The 19,707-nt window shown below is 50.1% G+C and overlaps 1 protein-coding gene across 1 annotated transcript in view; it reads right to left on the reverse strand.

Moving 5' to 3' along the window:
- Positions 1-1,731: 1,731 nt before the first annotated feature.
- The window catches only part of WHRN (whirlin), a 79,064-nt gene continuing 61,088 nt past the window's right edge, over positions 1,732-19,707 (reverse strand). The window contains exons 7-13 of the mRNA XM_044439719.1: positions 19,270-19,482; positions 17,707-17,919; positions 12,277-12,348; positions 9,466-10,087; positions 5,948-6,126; positions 2,590-2,712; positions 1,732-1,914 (exon numbers count right to left, since the gene is read on the reverse strand). Coding sequence (XP_044295654.1) covers positions 1,732-1,914; positions 2,590-2,712; positions 5,948-6,126; positions 9,466-10,087; positions 12,277-12,348; positions 17,707-17,919; positions 19,270-19,482 — 1,605 coding nt within the window. The remainder of the gene's footprint in view (positions 1,915-2,589; positions 2,713-5,947; positions 6,127-9,465; positions 10,088-12,276; positions 12,349-17,706; positions 17,920-19,269; positions 19,483-19,707) is intronic.

The raw sequence follows: 19,707 nt of genomic DNA on the forward strand, positions 1-19,707 counted from the left end.
GAAACCGAACAATAATGAAACTCATTGCTCTGGTCTCCCAGCTGGCGCCTATCTGGAGAATGAGCACTCCAGACGGCCTCCGGACCAGTATTTTGATGGTTGTGCCGGTTCTGGTCACCAGTTCAAAACCTGACCACCTTTTCCCCAATGGATCACACTGGGGTTTAGGAATATCAGAATGGATTCAGTTTCTCTCGCCATTACGGTCACTAGAGATAAGTGGATGCCAATATAGCCTTTTGCATTTTGATCCATTTTTGGGTGTGGATTATAGATTTGAGGCTGAAATCCAGGTTTTTAATATGGACAAGAACATGTTTTGGTGGTGAACTTGGACAAATAAGTGGGTTATTATTTATTTTATTTATTGTTAAAAGCTTTTATTACTTTGAATCAATAAGTGGGAGTTGTTAAGTTTCTGTCATTTCAGCATTCGCACGTCAAAATCTGTGTTTGGCCCCGCTGGTCTTACGGTTTCACATCTTCTCTGCTGTTGGAAATACTCACTGGGGCTGGGGAGTTTTTTCCACCCAAATATTTATCATCTGTGAATCAATACGAAACCTTGGTTCTAAAGCAAGAATGGAATGTCTAATCGATAGCTTTTCACTTCATCACCCGCAGTTTGGATTACGTGCTATTCTGGGCAACTCTTCCTGTGGGTTTATGGGTTGCCACAATGCCTTTTTGATCAGGGGGAGTCCGTGTTGGCTAAGTGCTGCTTCTTTTAATCAAATGATTTGGCAATGCCCTGCCTCTTTTTAGGATGGTATAATATAAACAAACCTTGCACTGGAACATTAATATTTACAAATGCATACATTCTTATACATTAACTACCTGCTTCCTAGAAGATAATGGGCAGTTAATGTGAATTGATTTTCTGTGCCCTTTTGACAGCTGCAAGACAGATATTATACCAGTTGAAGGAAAAATGGATCGAGGATTTAACAACACTTATATTTGAACGCACAGATGCTGCAACTCGGTGGACAGATACGGAAGTTTGCCTTCGTTGACACCTATGCACACTTTATATATTCGTATCTTTGTAGTGATACACACTTTTTATGGTTTTGCTGTTCACTTGTAATGAATCAAATTAAAACAAAAACAGATGACAGTTTTATACACGTTTTAAAGCAATCCATTAGACAAATGCAAACCACATTTTGCTCGTGTTTGCTTTATTGAAAAATTAAAGCACAAGCTGCTTTGTGTATAAATACAGCGACTCTGCCAGCCCATTTACAAGGCGTCTTCTGTTGCCGACTGTGTATGTGTGAGGACAGTGAAGGGACCTCACTCCAGGTGAGTCTCTGAGATCGGATGCTCGGGCATTCGGCGCACGGCTCCGACCCCTTCCTGCTCTGAAGCGGTTGCAAGATGCTTCCACAAGATGTGAGGGGAAGGGGAGAAAGAGGGCGGGCGAGGTTTCCAGACAGGCGGCTGAAGAGATGGGACATCGACATCACGATTCACCAACCAGGCAAGGATGATCGATGGAACGGACGATGAACCGGAGCAGCTCTCGCTTTGCTCCTCTTCCGCCCAACGAGGCTTACCCGTCTGGGGGTGCTGCTCTCCGTGGGAGGCCTTCTCGGAAAGGAGCCACCTTCCCGCTGCAGCACCCCAAAGCCTGTTCGTGAGGACGGCCCACACGCGTCTCGTGCTGGGGGTGCCCCTCCATGTGCTGCGGGGCTTCAGGTGGGCGTTTTCTGGCTTCCAGCCCTAAAGTGCCACGTTAAACTCGGTGACAAGGAAATCCACGTAGTCCTTGTCCTTCGTTTTAAAGGCCTCTGCGATGATCCGGGCCGCTTCGCGGTGCTCCTTCCCTCGCAGGGCTGCACCGTTCACCTCCAGGATCACGTGGCCCACCTTGAGCTTCCGGCAGTTGTGGGCAGAGCCGCCCCTCTGGAGTCCCGGGAGAGAATAAAGAGGCGATGAAGGGCACGCATGTGTGTGGGACCGGGCCGCAGATGGGAAGCCCTGCTGGGGGCCCTCTGTGTCCCACTCCCCTTGAAAAATTGAGACAATCTCTGCCTTGGCTTAAGTGGACCATCCCATCAGCAAACAGGGATTGTGCTTATTTTAAAAGTTGTGTGAATATTGGTTGGAAAACCTGGCATTTCTTGGGCAGTTCTAAACTGGCGGGTGGGTGGAAGGAAGGAAGGACAGACTGATGGATAGACATTCCGGAAGCCTTTAATGAGGCTCAGGGGTTGACCCGCCTCCTGGAGAGCCCATGGCCTGCAGTGCCATTGACTTGAATCACAGAAGAGTCGAGTCGGAAGGGGCCACGGAGGCCATCCAGTCCAGCCCCTGCTGTTGCAGGACACCACATCACCCCATCCCACTCAGGTGGCTCTCCGGGTTCTTTCTGAAGGTCTCCAGTGTGGGAGAGCCCCCCACCCCTCCGGGCAGCTGGTTCCACTGCCGCATTGCTCTGGCAGTGAGGAAGCTTTTCCTGATGTCCAGCCTGAATCTGGTTTGTTGCAACTTGAACTGATTATCCCACGTCCTGCACTCTGGCACCAGAGAAGATCTTCTCTGTGATGGGAGGCCGTGGTCCTCACCCCACCCTCTTACCTGTATTGTGACGATCCGTGGCAATGGCTGCCGGGTGTTGGCTCCCCCCTCGATGGCGATGCCCAGGGTGGGCGCGCTCTTTGCCACACGGATGAGGTGCGACGTCGGTTCCAGGAGTCCTGGCTGGGGTGGGGCAGAAGAAGCAGAGGGCGACCGTCAAGCTGTGGGGCAGACGACCAGAAAGCAGGCGTCCTGCTGGGCATGAGGGACTTGGATCCAGACCCTTGACCAAGGCATGAAGCTCGCATCTCCCGCTTGACCTCTGCTGGATCCTGTGCGTATATGGGCCCAGGACACCTAAAGGAACGTCTTTTTCCCTACATGCCTTCCCACCCCCTAAGATTGGCAGCAGAGGCCCTCCCCCGAGAACCCTCTGTGAAAGAGGTCAGGAGACAGAGCACTCGGAGGAGGGCCTTCTCTGCGCTGGCGCCCCGACTATGGAATGCGCTCCCTAGAGAGGTCCACCTGGCGCCGTCATTATGTTTTTCAGCGCCAGGTCAAGACCTTTTTATTTGGCCAGTATTTTAACACGTAGTAATTTTAATTGTGAAACGACCTATTTAATTTACTTGCAATGATGCTCAGTGTGGAATAGTTAATTTATCTTATTTTATTGAAGTCTGAAATAATGTCGTAAGCCGCCCAGAGACGACAGTAACGGATGGCCTACAATTAAAAAAATAAATAAAAAAATAAATATTTATTCAGAATCTCTCTCACTACCTTAAAATGAAACTTGGTTCCTGGTGAGAATCTTTGGGACCAAAGCCACAGTTCTCTCCATCTCAAAACCGGGCTAAGGGGTTTTTTACAGACTGATTGTGAGGGCAAACAGGGAAGGGAAAAGCTAACATTCTGCTGCAAATAAACCAAAAAAAGAAAAAAAAAGAAAGGACAAATCAAAATGGGACACGTGAAGTGATTGTTCCATATTTTTATGCTGCAATTTCAGGTGGTTCTTTTTTTTGTAGTAATTTTTATTACATAAGAAAGGGATTTTCAGTATGGTTTTAAGTGGGAAAGCCCTCTCAAGGCATGGCCCAGAACAAAAGCCAGATGAAATATAGTTCATAAATAGAGAACATAAGTTCATAAACAAATAGGGAATGAAATACTATGAATAGTGAATAAAATACTATTAAAAGCTAAATCAAACAAACACCAAATTGCACCTATGAACCCTGCAACCCAGAGATGATGGGAAAGCCGGCAAAATCAGGTGGGACTTCAGAGCCTTTTGAAAGATCTGCAAAGATGGGACCTGAGGAGCTCCTGATGGAAGTTGATTCCTTCCCACCAGTCTAGCCACCCCTGATGGCAGGTAAGAGAGAAAGGTCTCTATTGATGGGCAGGTGGTCCTTCTGCATCTTGGGTCCAAACCACTGCTGGCTGAAGCGACACTTGAAATTGGGGTCCAGAACCACTGTCAACCTTCACTGCTGGCGCATACGAAGCTCCCGCCCGGCCCCCGCCTGCATCCCGGTACCTGCACTTCTGAACACCTGCATTTCTGAACTGTCTTCAAAGGCAGACCCACAGCAGTCAAGGATGGATGTCCTTGGAGCAGGAGTGGACGGGGCAAGAGCCTCTGTCTCCAGAGGGCCACACTGGCTGCATCAGTTGTACTTCCGCCTTGCACACACTGTGGACTTCTTCGGGAAAAGTGCAGCTTTGCCTCTTCACAGAACCTCCAACCTTGGATGGATGAAGTCTCAGTGCTTGTTTTTGTGCCTCATCTGCTCCAAACCCACCTCCAGACAACTGCTCAAGGGCCTCCCCATCTAGCAGTCTCGCTGCTGCATCAAAAACGGATACACTGCAAGTGCGGAGCGCCATCTAGGCATGTGCAGAATGCTCCGCGGCGTCACCTCCGAGAAAATCTAGTCAGAAAAACCTTCGAGAGCTTAAAAACCTGGTCTCTGCTGCCCTCTGGTGGCCGTTCCTCTCCTTAGCACTGTTCGCTTCCTCTTGCAATGGCAGTAAAACTCATCAATGCTGTGGTTGCTTCGTCATCTCAGCTACCCAATGACTGTCCCAGCGCGATAAATGGAGTTGTTGGGTTCGTACATTTCATTTCTAGCTGCGCACTCAAAAATATTAAGTTTACACCTGGCAATTTATTTATTTAAAGACGTTTTTTTATATGGCATCCAATACTAAAGTCTCTGGTTGGCTTACAAAACACTAAAACCCCCCCCAAAACAACCACATACTACAAACAATACATTGTATCTGGCCGTTAATATAAAATCAAAGATGAAGATACTGACTTCTATCAAACTTGGGACTCTCTTTATTTTTGGCTACAGAAACGGGACTTTGCATAGATTTTATATGTTTTTAAGTTATCATAAATGGAAAGAAAAGGGTGTGAGGGCTGACCCAGCAGGCCCAATGCTTTTGATGATTGATGTTGTTTTTAGTTTTTCTTAGTTTTTTTAGGATTATAATTTCAAATAAAACTTATTAAAAATAAAATCAAATATAAAACCAATTAACTGTTAAAATATTGGGAAAATAAAGAGGTCTTTGCCTGATGCCAGAAAGAATAAAGTGATGGTGCCAGGTGAACCTCCTTGTTCCACAGTCAGGGTGCCACCACCGAAAAGGACCTTCTCTGGGTAGCTACCCCCCCTAATTTTCTTCAAGGAGGGCTCCCGGAGAAGGACCTCTGCCTCAGATCTCAAGGGGTGGGCAGGCAAATAGGGAAGGAAGTGCTCCTTCAGGTGTCCAGGTCCCAAGCCATTTAGGGCTTTATAGGTCATCACCAGCACCTTAAATTCAGCCCGGATGTCAATTGGCAGCCACTGCAGATTGTATAGGACCAGCATGATCTAGGAGTATCTGCTGGTCCCCGTTAGTAACCTGGCAGCTCTATTCTGGACCAAACGAAGTATCCGAACCGTCTTCAAGGGCAGCTCCACAGAGAGCATGCTGTAGGGGGTGGCTGGCCAGCCTGTCTCGTCTCTGAGATGTGAGCCGGGATCTGCCAGACTTTGCCGTGGCCTAGGATGGTGCCCACCCTTTCCTGGCCACTTTTCCCTTTCAAAGCACTAGAAAGCTATGGAAGAAAAACAGTTTGCATCTGTGAATTTGCATCCGCTTAGCCCCTCGCCTTTCTCCCACTGAAAGGTCCCCCCTCAGCCACCCAACCTGACTTGGCAAGATTTGGCGGCCCGATCGTTCGTGGCTCAACATTGCCCTCCTGGCATCTCCAGCCTGGCCCCCAGACGCAGCTTCTCCAGGGAGAATCGAGGACCGAGGCAGCCCCCAGATTCCCCAGAGAACTGCGAGCACATCGAGCGAGCATCGCTTCCATGCAGTGGCACACAACCGGTCCCCCAGGGAGGGGCCTTACCGGCTTGGGGCCTGTGTCTGCTGGCCCATCGGCCCTCGCGGCTTCTGGGGCGCTCCGGCCTTGCACGGGAGCCTGTGGCCGGATTCTCTCTTTGCCGCTGAACTCCATCTCCCCAATGTCCACACCACTGTCCTCACTCAGGGTCTGTCCACTGTCCGAAAGCTGGGAGAGTGTGGAGGCTGGGTGAGAACGGGAGAAGGGCTGTTAGGAAAACGGTGCAGGAGAGAAGCCAGTCAGGGGGAGACACACACCGAGCCTTGGGAACAAGCTGCACTCCTTCACACACACCCCGCACGAGAACCTAAATTAGCCAGGCACAGCCCGGGACAAGCTGCCAAGAAGAGCTGCAGCCCTCCAGCCATCGACACGAGCCAGGGCTGGCATCGGATTTCAGTTCTCCTGTCCCTGTTGGGGAAGGAAATGTCTGTCTTAGCCTTTCTTCATGCAATCTTCTTCCAGATTCATTGCTGCCTCCAGAGCCGAGGGCTGAATATTTGCATGCGTAAACTTTTTATTGGCGTGTAATATGGGTTGGATTGTTGTTCTCTGCCTTGCCTCGGCATTGCAGGGAAAATGCCAAGCTAGAAATGTTTATTGTAGATAAAGAAAGGAGGAAGGTGGGCGCACCAGGAGAAAAAATGTTTAAAAACTAATAAAATAATAGCATGTTTAAAATAATAACACCCTTTGCTCAGCTCTGCCTTCACCACCTTGATCAGGTTTTGGAAAATTTTAATTATATTAGTACTGACTATTCTTAGCCCTTTATAAAGCCACCAAGCACAAAATCTTCCATTTGCCATGTTCAGGCATCTTAAGGCCATTGATCCAGATAGGAAAAATCTGCCAAGACCATGACCAGTGGCAGAAATTGCTGAAACTCAACTGGGTGAAATTTCCAGGATCACTTAGATCTTTCTCTTCCGCTGCACCCTAATGACATTCTGGCACCCCCACCTCTCTCTCTCTCTCTCTCTCTCACACACACACACACACACTCTCTCACACGGTGGAGGTGGAGTTTTCTCTACAGTGATTTTGAAAACCACATCTTCCAGTTAAGAGTCATTTGTTCCCTTTTTCCTTAAGCGTTCAGCAGAACTCATAAATAGCTTCCTAAGTGGAATGGAAAGACCTTGAGCTAAAACCTTTAAAAATGAATGCAGAAGAATGTGAAATGGAGAGATTTAGTGCTCTCTAGTCTGGACTGTACCACTTCAGACTGCAGGTGGGGTCCATGTGACTGGACGCTCCTCCCTCCCGACTCCCTCCCTTTGCTTAGAAAAGTGGCATGTTTGGGGCAGGGCTGGATCAGGAAGTTTTTGACCCAAGGAAGGCAAGGCCGCCCCACTGCATATGGGCACTTGGAGGGTCGCTTTTTTGCATGCTACTTTATTATTATTATTATTATTATTATTATTATTATTAGAACATTTCTATGCTACGTATCTCTCTTCCGTGAGAACCATGGAAGCAAAGAAAAAGGTTGCTCATCACAGGAAGCAAAAGATCTGTGAATTCGATGTGGTGCAGCGGCTCCAGTTTTGGATGCGGACCTGGGATTGAGTCCCCATGAAGCTTGCTGGGTAAGTTTGAGCCAGTCGCTGATTCCCAGCCCAACCTACCTCGCAGGAGTGTTGTAAGGACAAAGCAGAATAGAGGAAGACCGTGCAAGCTTCTTTGGGTTCCTTGTAAGAGGAAAAAGCACGGGCTATAAACCCAATCAACGAGGCAGAAGGGGGCAAGGGTGCAGTAAGCAAACACGCCACCAGGGGGACACTTCAGAACTCTGCTTTTCCGGCAGGGAACTTTTTAAAGTCCTTTCCCTGATGGGCCCAGAAATGTCATCCCTCTTTCTCATAGTACAGATGAGCCGTGCCCTCTGCACCTCTGCTAATTAATGCTTTTTGCTGCCCCAGCCTTGGGGTGATGGGCTCTGGATCGGACAGCTGTGAAGGAGACCCAGGGCACACGCCTCGGCCAGTAAGTGCTGCTTGGCTGGCCCTAGGAAGAACGCAAGTCACCGCCGCAACTTCGGAAGAGTCCTCAGGCGCTGCGGTGGAGACTCCATCCCTGGCGGCCTTGCCGTGTGCATTGCGGCTGGCAAGGTTCGTTCTGTGATGACTGCTGCCCAGTTTTGGCGCAGGTGTGGGTGAGGGAGGCAGGCCCCCGTGTTCTCCGAAGAATCCAGGCGGCCCCTTGGCCCCTACTCCACCCCACGCCTTGTGAGCGGGGACAGAAGATCTCGGTGTCTGAAATTGTTTGCTGGAGGGCCAGGGGGATCCCACACTCCTGGACTCGGCCAGATGCCCTTGACCTTCCAAGGATTGCAGGCAGGGAGCCGTTTCGTGCAATCCTATGCAAAGCTGGCTGTGGGCTTTGGAGAGCTGGGGTAGGACTCTGGTTGTGTCTAAACATGCGAGGGGTTATACCCTTAAGCACCTTCCTGGCCCTCCTCTTCTAACTCAGCAAGGCCCTTCTTATGGTCACAAGAGTTAGGTCAGTTAAGCATGTCGCTACCTCCCCCGGGGGATTTGACCATCATAGCCAAACAGAGGCCACCTACTTTTGAGTAACCGCTTCTGGGGTGGCAAACTTGGAGGGTGGGCTGCAGCTTCCCCGTCCCACTTCTGTACTTCCTAGAAACATCTGGTAGAGGCTTGGGAGCCTGGGCTGGCAACCTCGTCCCCTCCAGATGTGCTTGCCTGGAATTCCCATGCTGACTGGGGGTGACGGGATTGTCCTCCAGATATTGGAGATGACACCGTGCCGAAGAGGGCTGCTTTGAACCTCACTGCTCCCTCTGAAGCCCCTTCTGCTCTTTCTGTGCTTAGTGCTATATGAGCAGATGAAGAGCTTGTTCCAAGATGGGTTCATAGGGAGGCTGAAACATGAGGTTAGGTATTTTAAGGAAAAGGAAGCAGCCGGGAGAGGTCTCTTCCTCCTACACGCCACTCCATCAGGGAGATACACTGCTAAAAGCAAGTGGCAGAAGACAACAGAAGAAAAATTTCAATCATTCGGCTGACAGAGGCCGGCCTTTAAAGGCGGCCTGGAATGACACAAAAAAATGCAGGCAAGCGTTTTGGAAAGGGCATGTTGATTTTCAAGGTGATTCTCTTCTGCGGGGCTCCTAGGTCACCTCCAGTGTCCTCTCAGCCTCCCTGCCGCTTCTCTGATTTAGGGGCATGTCGGGCAACTCTCAGCAGGGTGGAAATTGTGCATGCATTTGCACAATTTCAGTCGGTTGGCCCTGTGTGAGCACTGAATCAGCGTGCTGTGAGTGGAACCAGCTTGCGGGTTCCTGTCTTTGATGCTGGATTGTAATTTGCACATTTTTAGCTTGGTTTAACCCCTACCCCCTTTCTGTGGTTTTCATAGCTGCCTGCTAATTTTAGTTCAGCTCTTTTTGATCATTTCATCCAGCTTATCTTGTTTTCGGTGTGTGAGCTTCACCGCAAGGTGGGACACAGACTGCACAACGGCCGAGCCAACACACGTTCCGGAGACCGTCTCACCTCTGGCTTGGGGCAAGGACCGCACTTCATTCACGTCCGGCTCGCTGTTGGGCCGATGGACCTCCACCATGATAAAGTGCCGGCCACTGCCAGTCTCTGGGCCACCTTTCCCGTGGGGAGGGGGAGGGGCCGGGTGGGACGGAGGCGGCGGCGGGGGAGGGGAAGGGGAGAGCGTGTTGGGGGCTGGGAGAGAGCCGGGGACCATGGCTTCCGGAGAGGGGTTCCTCAACCGGGTCGGTGACTGGACCCGGGGAAACGGCCCGATGGGGTGCTGGTTGAGCAGGAGCAGGTGCGCATCCAAGGGCCTTCTGGAAGCGTGGGAGACGGAAGCATAGATGGCATTGGAGACGGGCTCCTCCGGGGAGGATGTGGTGGCGGTGGCGGAGGAGGAGGAACCCACGCTGCTGGAGTCCTTCTCCGCGTGGCCGGGAGGCAGCGTGTACTTCTGGGGGGCCACGAAGAACAGGCCCGACTGAGACGATTCAGAGGATGGCCGCTTGAGGGTGTCCTTTGCTGCTGCTCGGTCCTGCGGGCCGGAAGGGTCCGTGGTGGTTTGAGGAGAAGGCGTGGGAGCAGGAGGTTTGAACGACGGAGGCTCGTCAGGGGAGGAGGAGACATCGTCCTGAGAAAAGCCGGGACAGAAACGGTGAGCCGGTACTGCCAAATATGCCAGGAGCCTGCTTTTACTTCGCTCCATCTTGTTTCCACATCTTTGTGAATTCTCTCTCTCTCCCTGCACCCACCGCCTGCCCAGACCCCCCCAAAATGTGTCTGCTTTTCCATCTGCATTAAAAATATGTGCATTTTTCTGATGGGGCAGGAGGAGCATCTTAATAGGCACAATTTTGGGCACAGTTTTAGGAAGGTGTGCATTTTCAAAAAGCAACGTTCAAATGAATAAAGCGGCTTTTGTGCACATCTCCTGGATAAGTGCATTTCCATGCACCCGTTTGGAAATGGACACATGCTTCACAGACCTTTCTCTACAAAAAATAGACACAGGCAGTCCATAGACATTTGGCTACATGGGTATCTTTGTGAACTTTGGAAAGATATGAATTCTGCTTTCCAGTTGGAGTTTTGGTTTGCAAACGGCAGGTTCCTTGCAGTCATGTCAGAATGACAACACATTCCTCAGCTATGTCAGGTGTGGTTGTTGTTATGTGCTGTCAGTCACCTCCAAAATGTCCTGTCCTCCTAGAATCACAGAATCGTCGAGTTGAAAGGGGCCATGGAGGCCATCAGTCCAACCCCTGCTGTTGCGGGACACCAAGTCACACCACCCCACTCAGAGGGCTGCCCAAGTTCTTTTTGAACGACTCTGATCTAGTCTATGAAGACAGTCCATCTCCTTTGTTTTTAAAATTAGATTTCTATCCTGCCTTTTTCTTTTTTAAAGAACTCAAGGCAGCTTACATCACTCTCCTCCTCCTCCTGCTCTCCGTCTTCTTCCCACAACAACCACCCTGTGAGGAAGGTTGGGCTGAGCGTCTGTGACTGGCCCCAAGTCACCCAGTTGGCTCCATGGCTGAGTAGGGACTTGAACCCGGGTCGCCTGAGTCCCAGTCCCACGCTCCTAACCACCACGCCAGGCTGGCTCACAAATGCCCACTGCTATTTCTAGTCTGCACAACATCCAGCTAGATAAACACTCCAGACTACTGGAAAAAAAATACCGACAGAATAAAACTGCAGCTCTGTAGACTTGTATGTAAGACAAAATTGTAGGATGAATGCTAGATGAGGAGCCAGCATCCGCCGTATCCGTGGGAATAAATGCTACGCCTGCATGTCAAAACAAAGAATTGCGGCATCTTGTCTGGCAACCCGAACCAAGCAAAATCAGGAAAGGAGATGAACATGACAGTGCAAGATCACCTGCTCCGAATACCAGCCTCCTGTGCTTACATACAGATCTGTGCGCATTTGGAATACCCGGTGCTGTTCTGGTTGTCGCACCTAAAAAGGGATTTTGTAGAAATGGGGAAGGTGCGGAAAAGGGTGACTGACTCTATCAATCAGGGGGCCGCGGCGAGTCCCCGGTGAGGAAAGGTGACAACCGCTGAGATTGTTTCGTTTAGGAAAAGGGTGAGTCGAGGAGGCACCGCAAAGGCACGCAACATTCAGCCGGGTGAGATGAAAATAGTTTGGGACATGTTTTCCTCCCTGACCCATAATACTCGCTCCCGGGAGGGTCGTCCCAGGAAGCTGACAGGCAGGAGATTCAAGACAGATCAAAAGATGGACTTTTTCACCCAGTGCATAATTGAACAACAGAATTCGCTTCCAGAAGCTGCAGTGATGAGCACCAGGTTTTAAAGGGGGGCTGAGCAGTTCACGGAGAAGTCTTTCCGTAGCTCCACTCCTGGTGATGGTGTGCTCCCTCCAGGAGCAGGGAAAATTTGCACCAGTTGCTGGAAACTTGAGCAAAAGGGAGTTATCTTCCTGTCCTTCCTGACCTAGAATCAACTCTAAATGTTGCCAGTCTTTTATTAGAATAAATGCATTTCCCCTTATCTTAATTAACTGTAATTTTAGAATTACCGTATTTTAATTAATTGTAATTTTGGATTTTATTTGCTGGCCCATGACTGAATAAAGGATTGATTGATTGACTGATTGATGTTGTTATACTCCTGTCCTGCTTGTGGATTCCTGTGAACAGCAGCAGCTTGGCCAGTGCGTGAAGAGAAAGCCGGACTCAGCAGGTCCTTGGGTTTCCCTACATGGGTCTGGTTAGGTTCTTACGATGCTGGGATGGCGAGAGCACTACTGAGAGGAGGAGATGAAGACGGACAAGATGCAGCTTACCAGGGAGATGTCCGGCAGAGCATTGACGCTGCTTTGGTTCCCATTCTGGCCTCCTTCTAAGTCTGATGTGTTCTAGAACGAAGGAACAGAAAAAGTGCGTTGCAGTGGGATCGGGAGCAGCATATCAGAACAGACAGTCCTCCCATGCAGTTCCCCAGTCAGCCACGCCTCGTTCTTCATGCCAGGCCGACGCTTGGCCTTCAGACGTCCGGCTGCGAGATCACGGGAGCTGCAAGCTGGGACTCCGCCATCGCATGACCTTCCAGAGGCTATCGTGAAGGGCATAGCATTGTGCCCCTGGTTGTCTCCGACTTTCAGGAATCAACTCTGTTTTTCTTCTTAATAGAAGGCTAAATATATATTAGCACCCCAAAAACATTTCGAGATTTACTGCATTGGAAGTGAGCTGCATTGAGCAAGCTTTCCTTCAGGAGAGGCAGCATATCCATTCTTAAACGAGCGAAAGAAATTGTACCGAGCAAGAGCATGAAAGGCCCACATGGCCGGATCCTGTGCTTCTCCCTACTTGAAAGCAAGTCCTGCTAAATTCGGGGGGAAGATTTATGTTCTAATAATGGCATATATGCTTACAGCCTCCAGCTATCTCCCTGGTGGAGCTGCAAGCACAAATGCCAGCAGGTCCTGCTCTGAAATGGATGGGGGAGAATTGCATTCAGCCCATGTTTTGGAGTGAACTAATACACAGCTTAGAATGCAATTATCCGTCGGTCGGTGCACTTTTCCAGATTTTGAGATTCCGTGCAGCTTGGCTGCAGTGAAGTGGACACAAATGCCTGTTTTAAGGGAAACGGCACACAGACGGGTGCCTTAGGGGATCACTCATGCAAACATGCATGCTTCAAGGGAAATTGCACATGAAAATTAAGGTGTGTTTCCATGCAGTGCAGACGGACGAGGAAACTGAAGGGGACACAGATGAACGTGACCCAGCATGGAAACAGCCTGTTTCTTTTTCCCATCCTTGGGTCTCGAACCTTTTGTTCCTCTGCGGAGAGAACAAGCTGCTTCTCGCTGTGGCTGGGAGCACTCGATGAAATGCCAGGCCTTTGCCCTGCTGTCTTTGCCGGCTGCAGCCACGGAATCTCTAATCTGGCCGGTGTTCGGCAAACAAGGAAAAGACCAAGCGCTGGTTTCAGGGGCTGCCGTTGAGCTGGGCTTTTTCTCGGAGCAGTGGAGCAACCCTGTGCGGGGTCTCCGCGCCTGATATTCCGAGATTGTTATGGTTCCCCCGAGAAGGAATGCTAATAGCTCCAGCATTGCCCAGGGACAGAGGCCTTTAAGTGCTTTTTATGGCTGTTGAATTACTACAAGGCAGGGAGAGCTTTGGCAGGCATGGTTTCTCCCCCTGTGGAGGCAGGAAATGAAGGAGCAGCTTTCCCTGGGTACCCCATCTGGAATAACAAGCTTTCTTGTGTGCAACCGCCTGCTCCTGCCGGAGGCACAAGGAAGGATGCAAGATCCCCGCATCTTGTGCTTTCGCAAGATCTTTGGGTGCTTCCAGATAGGAACAGCAACCCTTAGTGATCTACACTTACTTAACGCTGGAATCTCAAATGATCTACTCCCCCTGGGATCCCAACAGACTCTTTCTATCCCCAGCAGCAAATGGCAGCCCCCTCCTGCCAATGCAACAAAAAGAAAGGCGAGCGTTTGCACGCCCCGAAGCACGCGGAGTGGCAAAGAGCTCCCCTGAAGCAGCTTCCCTGCAGTGCCAAAACATTTTTAAGAGAGGCAATAACAGCCTTGCACTCATGGAAATTAGCTAAATTAGGCAATCCCTTGTTAAAGAGAGAGGACACTGTCCAATAGGGATGACAAGAATATTATTACTAAAGAAGAGGCGGACTGAAGTCCATCGACACAACAGGTAGATGCCAACATGTGGATCTACTGGTTAGCCCTTCTTTGGAGGGTCCCCATATAGTTTCTCAAATTCATCTATAGAGCAAAAAAAGCTAGACTGCCCTGCTTGAACCTGGTATAAGGCAGCTTGTGAGGTTCCTAAAACGTATTTTTTAATATTGGGAATTTTTGCATTGGCAAGCATTCTAATTAGGCAGCTTTCAAAAAAAAAAAAATGGATTAGGAAGGAAGGGCAAATCTTTACACAACCTCTTTTGAGGCCTGTTCCACTCAAGGCCAATTAGATATCACTTCAGCTCCAGGTTCAGACAAAGCTGCTCCCAATTAGCATCATACATAATAAACCGCCCATTTGTAGGACCTGCCTGTGACCTGCAAAGTCATTAAGCAGGGAGGTGATGAGAAACAGGTCTGACCAGATGGTTTGCATTCATTCAGTCGGGCACCGAGAGCAAGCAGCAAGGGGCTTGTTTCCCGTGGGATTCCTCACTCTGCCTCCATCAGCGGCGCAAACCGTTCAGCAAGAGAACGGGAACAGATTGGTGCTATTACAGATATTCACCATGCAAAGAAAAAGAAATTCCCATGGAAACATTTCTAGCAGCCATGCCTGCTGTTCATAGGTTGAGGGTTTCACGTGCAGGTGAGGAAAGCCGCGCAAATTTGTCGAGGGGGCCTTTTTAAAGCAACCAGCTCCAGTTTGCACTGCGGGATTAATACACTTTTCAGAACATAGTTATCCTTCAGATTCCTCTAAATTTTATGAAGCTGTTTTGGGCTCAGTAAGGCAGCAAAGTGTGAATGCTAGGCCAGCATGCATCCAAAAGCGCACCTTGACCTACGAGGTAGGAGATGCCTCCACATCTCTGCCCCCCACCCCCACAACATGAGCCTGAGCTATAGCAAGGGTAAAGCCCTCTGCCCCACCAGGGACTGGTTCAACAGAAAATCTGCTGCACAGGACTAATTAAGTGACAAATGTCACATCGAGGCTGGCCTTATGTTTCCAGTGCACCGAATCTCCCTGTATCTCACCGTCAGATGTTTAAGTGCAACAGTACCTGTTCAGAGCTGCTTACCTCCATGAGGTCAATTAGCCACAAGAGCCGCTCCTGCGAGGATGAAGCGATAAAGCATTTGGGGAGAGAAATATGTTAGAGGCTGGGTAGGACCCGCAAGAGGAACAAGTACCACGTGTGTTGAAAGAATATGCAACAGCCTGTTCCCAACAGAGTCAATGACGTGCCCATGGAAGCACCCCATACGTGCAACAGGACCTCCTCCTTATTCCCCGTCAGCTGACCTACAGTGACCTATTGAGCTTTTCTACGCAGCGCCTTGTTGGTGGTGACAGAACTGAAATCAGAAAGCGCTACAGCAGTAGTGCTTGGTTCCTGCTTTTTCACTAGATGACCTCTAGGTGGCACTGCAGAGTAGTGCAAATGCACAGGCAGAAACCACACTTTCTTTTGCCATCAGAAATAACACCCCATGTTCCCTGCTCATTGAAAGCAGTGTTCATGAACAGTAGCGAAAGTGGGAAACTGCAAGATAATCTAAACTACTTAAAAGCAAGGGATGACAAGCTCATAAATGCCTCATGCAGAAAAGCTCACCGTGTCCGGCACTGGAGGTAATATGCAGCCTCATATGCAACCATTCATGACTTTATTGCCATGAATAATCCCTTTATGGCCATCTAAGCCATCATTATATCTGTCTCTTCCATTTGTTTTTCTCTTAACTGCCACTATGAAAAAGAATAAGCACTACCATATTTTGCAGCATAGCTTTTGTCAAATTGCGACTGGATTCCTTTTCATTTTATTCTGTTTACTTTGTTGTTCTCTGCCTGTTTCTCTGGTTGCTGGGAAACAGTTTGGCTGAAGGGTGCTATAGCAATACATGGAACAACCAGTGCAGAAATGTGACACAGTGTGGAAAAGGGGCCAGGAGAAAATTTCCCCCCGTTTCTCTTTATACTGGAACCTGGAGCAGAGGTGTGTGAGTGAACCAACAAAACTGACTGGCAGGAAATTCAGGATGGGGAACTATAAATACTTCTGCACGTGCACGTAATAGATGAAATCCACTGCCACGAGATTTGGTGAGCGCCTTAGGTCTAGGTGGTATTTGAAAGGGGGTTACACCAATTCAGGAAGGACCAGTCTATACATGGATGCTAGAGACAAGGTTACATGCAACCTCCACAGACAAAGGCAGTATATACCCATGGAGGACTAGCTGCTTGGAATAACAGCAGGAGATGGTTACTGAACTCCTGCTCTGTTAGTGAACTGCCTTGGCCACTGTGGGAGACAGGATTCCGGCCTGATGGACCAGTTCTCTTATCTAGCAGGATGCTTTCCCCCCCATTCTAAACAAATAATTATCGGGGTGCAGGAGAGATGCAGTGAAACCAGCAATATTTCTGAGAGAGGGTCCTCAGTTCACTGCATCTCAACCTCACATTCCCAGAAAGGGGGGAAACACACACACACACACACACACACACACACACACACACACACCCCTCTATCTCACCACCCGTAGCAACGCCTTCCTTTGAGCAACCTCCGCAGATTAAAAGAGGCTTTTGGTTTCCAAGTCTGCTAATGCGTTTATGATGAAAGGTGTTTTATGGGCAGCGAATTGGCTTCACAGCTGCGAGCCTGCACATTCGGAAGCAATTGCACTAACCTGATTAAGCAGGGCATGTGGCGAGGCCTCTGAGATAATGTGACAGTGCCGCTTGCTTGCTGCAAGGGCACAGGGGGACGTGGGAGCAAGTTGTCAGAGGTGAGAGGAAACAACCCATCTCTGTGTTCTGCCCGTTCTCACACCGAGTGCGGAAGAGAAAGGCCTGTGAGTGGAATCGGTTTAAAGAAGGGGGAGGCGAGAGCCATCGAATCGGCTCGCTTCTTGCACAGATTGCCTACCGAGGAGAAGTCTGTCAGGGGCTGTTAGCTAGGGAGATCCTTCAGGCTTGGATTTACCTCCAGACCTAGCCAGCGTGTGGGCTTGCGGGACAACCAGTGCTTGGCAGAGATGGCCTTTTGGGACCACTCGTGGGCTTCGGACGCTGAACTAGACAGAACTGTGATCCGTCTCAGCTAAGCTTCAACTAACCCTCCAGTCCAAATGGTGAAGGCCATGACAGTGAGAGATGGAGCAGCCGTTTGCTCCGTGTCCCCTGAGCGAACCCACCGCCTTCCGGGAAAGCAGAAGCTGCTGCCCCATAGAAGAGTCCCCTGCTGCTTGAGTTGGCTTGTCCAAACTGGAATGGCCTCATCATTCGTCCAAGATCAGCGTCTATTGCACTGTTTGCACCGTGGAGCAAAATAGCCCATCCTTCCTCCTCTTGCCAAGACAGCTTACAACGCTGCGAGGAAGCTTAGGCTGAGACTCCGGGACTGGCCCAACGTCACCCCGCGAGCTTCACGGCTGAGGGGAGATTAAGGCCCGGATCCCCCAAGTCCCAGCCCAGCAGCCCAGCCACAGCGGCTCTCCATGGCACTTTTGGGGGCCCGAGACGAGCACACCTACCCGGGCAGAACTGACGGTGGTAGAAGTGAAATGGCTCCCGGTGGAGGAGAGAGTGTCGCTGTAAGACATCACGGAGTAGGAGTCCGTGCCGGTCCCTGTTCCGGAGGGCTGCCGGGCCTTCATGAACTCGATCTCCCTCTTCAGGACCAGGTTGTCGAAGCGGTCGATGTCCTGGGGAGCGATCACTCCTCTCACCTCGGACAAGAGTGAGAACTGCGGAGAAAAGACACCAAGGCTGAGGGGACCTGCCAGCACAGCCTTCCCCAGAAGTTCTGGGCTGCTGCTCCTTTCAGACGCAGCGCTGGGGCGCCCTGCACAAGCGTCGGATAGAGCGGTGTCTTTAAGCACATTCCTACAATCATCCACTCGTGCATCCCCCCTGCAGCCGTCAAACAGAAGCGAAGGGGGTGGCAAGCAGGAGAAGGGCCTTTGCAGCAGTGGTACCGCAACTCTGGAACATGCTCCCCAGAGGGGTGTGCCTGGCACCATCCCTTATCTCTTCTCAGTGCCAGGTGCAAACTCTCTCTATTTCTATATATTTTAATAGTGAGCCTGTGTGTCCTACCGCTGAGCCATTTTTAAATATGGTTTTAAATTTCGGCCATGCCCTATGCTGGTGGTCTGCCATATTGCTTGTTTTACAGTATTTTATGAATATGTTGCTTACACTGTTTTTATGAGCATTTTCTGTATGGTATTTATGATTTTAATAATTGTAAAGGCACCCAGAGAGCTTGTGGGCTACGGGGGCAGAAGATAAATAAATGAGAGAATAAATAGGACTTTTTCAAAGGATCCCCCCAAATGCCTGTCACATCAAGGACTATATGAGCGGTTTCATTTATTCCGAAATTTAAAGGACCGTTCTACTTCCTAGAAAGACGTAATGCAATGTTTGCTTCTTCCTGTTCCCCTCAGTACAGAAAGACCTTGGCCATCCGGTCAACCAGCACTGGCTGGACTTAAGTTCTGTATGACGTGGCATGTTGAGGATGGTCTTCAAGCAGAGGATGCTGGTCCCCTGAACTCTACGGCTCTTCTCCTGAAGTGGGCCGGAGGGATCAGCTGACCTAAGGAGGCCACAGTGTCCCTCTGGGCTTATGAGCTGCTGGCTGGGTAGCTGGACTTTGAACTGAGCTCCATACTTGTCAGAGTAGGGCTGCACGTGGCAGTCAGTGGGGAGAAGGGAGGCAGGGTTCTGGAGCTCTGGGACCAGCCAATAGTCGGGACCAACGAGTCAGTCGGCACTGGAGGATACGCCCTGAGTGAGGGTTCAGCAGCAAGCCAGGAACCAGGAATGAGGACTAACCAAAGATAGAGAAACATGCCAAAGCTCAGGAAAACCCTGCCCATACAATCAGGGATCCTGGTATACAAAGCTCTCTTTCAGAGGGGGAAATCCACAGATCCAAGTACACAAGATGCCATTCTGCGGAACGCACATAGCCTACGGGTCCTTAGAGCGAAACATCAAGCCAGACGGTGCCCCTTCCCTGGATGAGCCCCAAACCCTGATTGGTTGCCCCTGCTCTCCCCCGCCCCATTTTAGGACTCTGATCTAACCTTGGCGTGGGTGTTGAGCAGTTCAAAGAGAGCCATGACGAGGGCATCGACTGGGATGTTGTTCTCCTTGTACTCGTCCAGGTAGTACCCCATGGTGGCCCTCTCGGGCTCGTTCAGGAGATGGCGCGCTTGCTCCTCCAGCATGACACGGCTCTGGTTCACAAGACTGCTCAGGGTCACTTGGGATCCTGCCAGGCCTCTGTAAAAGGAAGGCTGGGAGCAGAGAGATAGCAGGGTTGGGAAGTGGCTTTATTGGGGCCTTCACCCAAATGCAGGAACTTCAGCCCATCAGTTCACCAATGTTTTCGGTCCGTACATGTCTGAATGTAGAAACACTTCTGAAGAGGGAAGGATGCTTACTGCATCCATATATAAATGGATAAAATATGCACAGTGAAGATAATTCATGAGCTCCTTTGTAGTGCCACGTTTCCCCAA

The sequence above is a fragment of the Varanus komodoensis genome, unplaced genomic scaffold (genome assembly GCF_004798865.1).
Source record: "Varanus komodoensis strain SLA01 unplaced genomic scaffold, ASM479886v1 scaffold36, whole genome shotgun sequence".
Taxonomy (NCBI): Eukaryota; Metazoa; Chordata; class Lepidosauria; order Squamata; family Varanidae; genus Varanus; species Varanus komodoensis.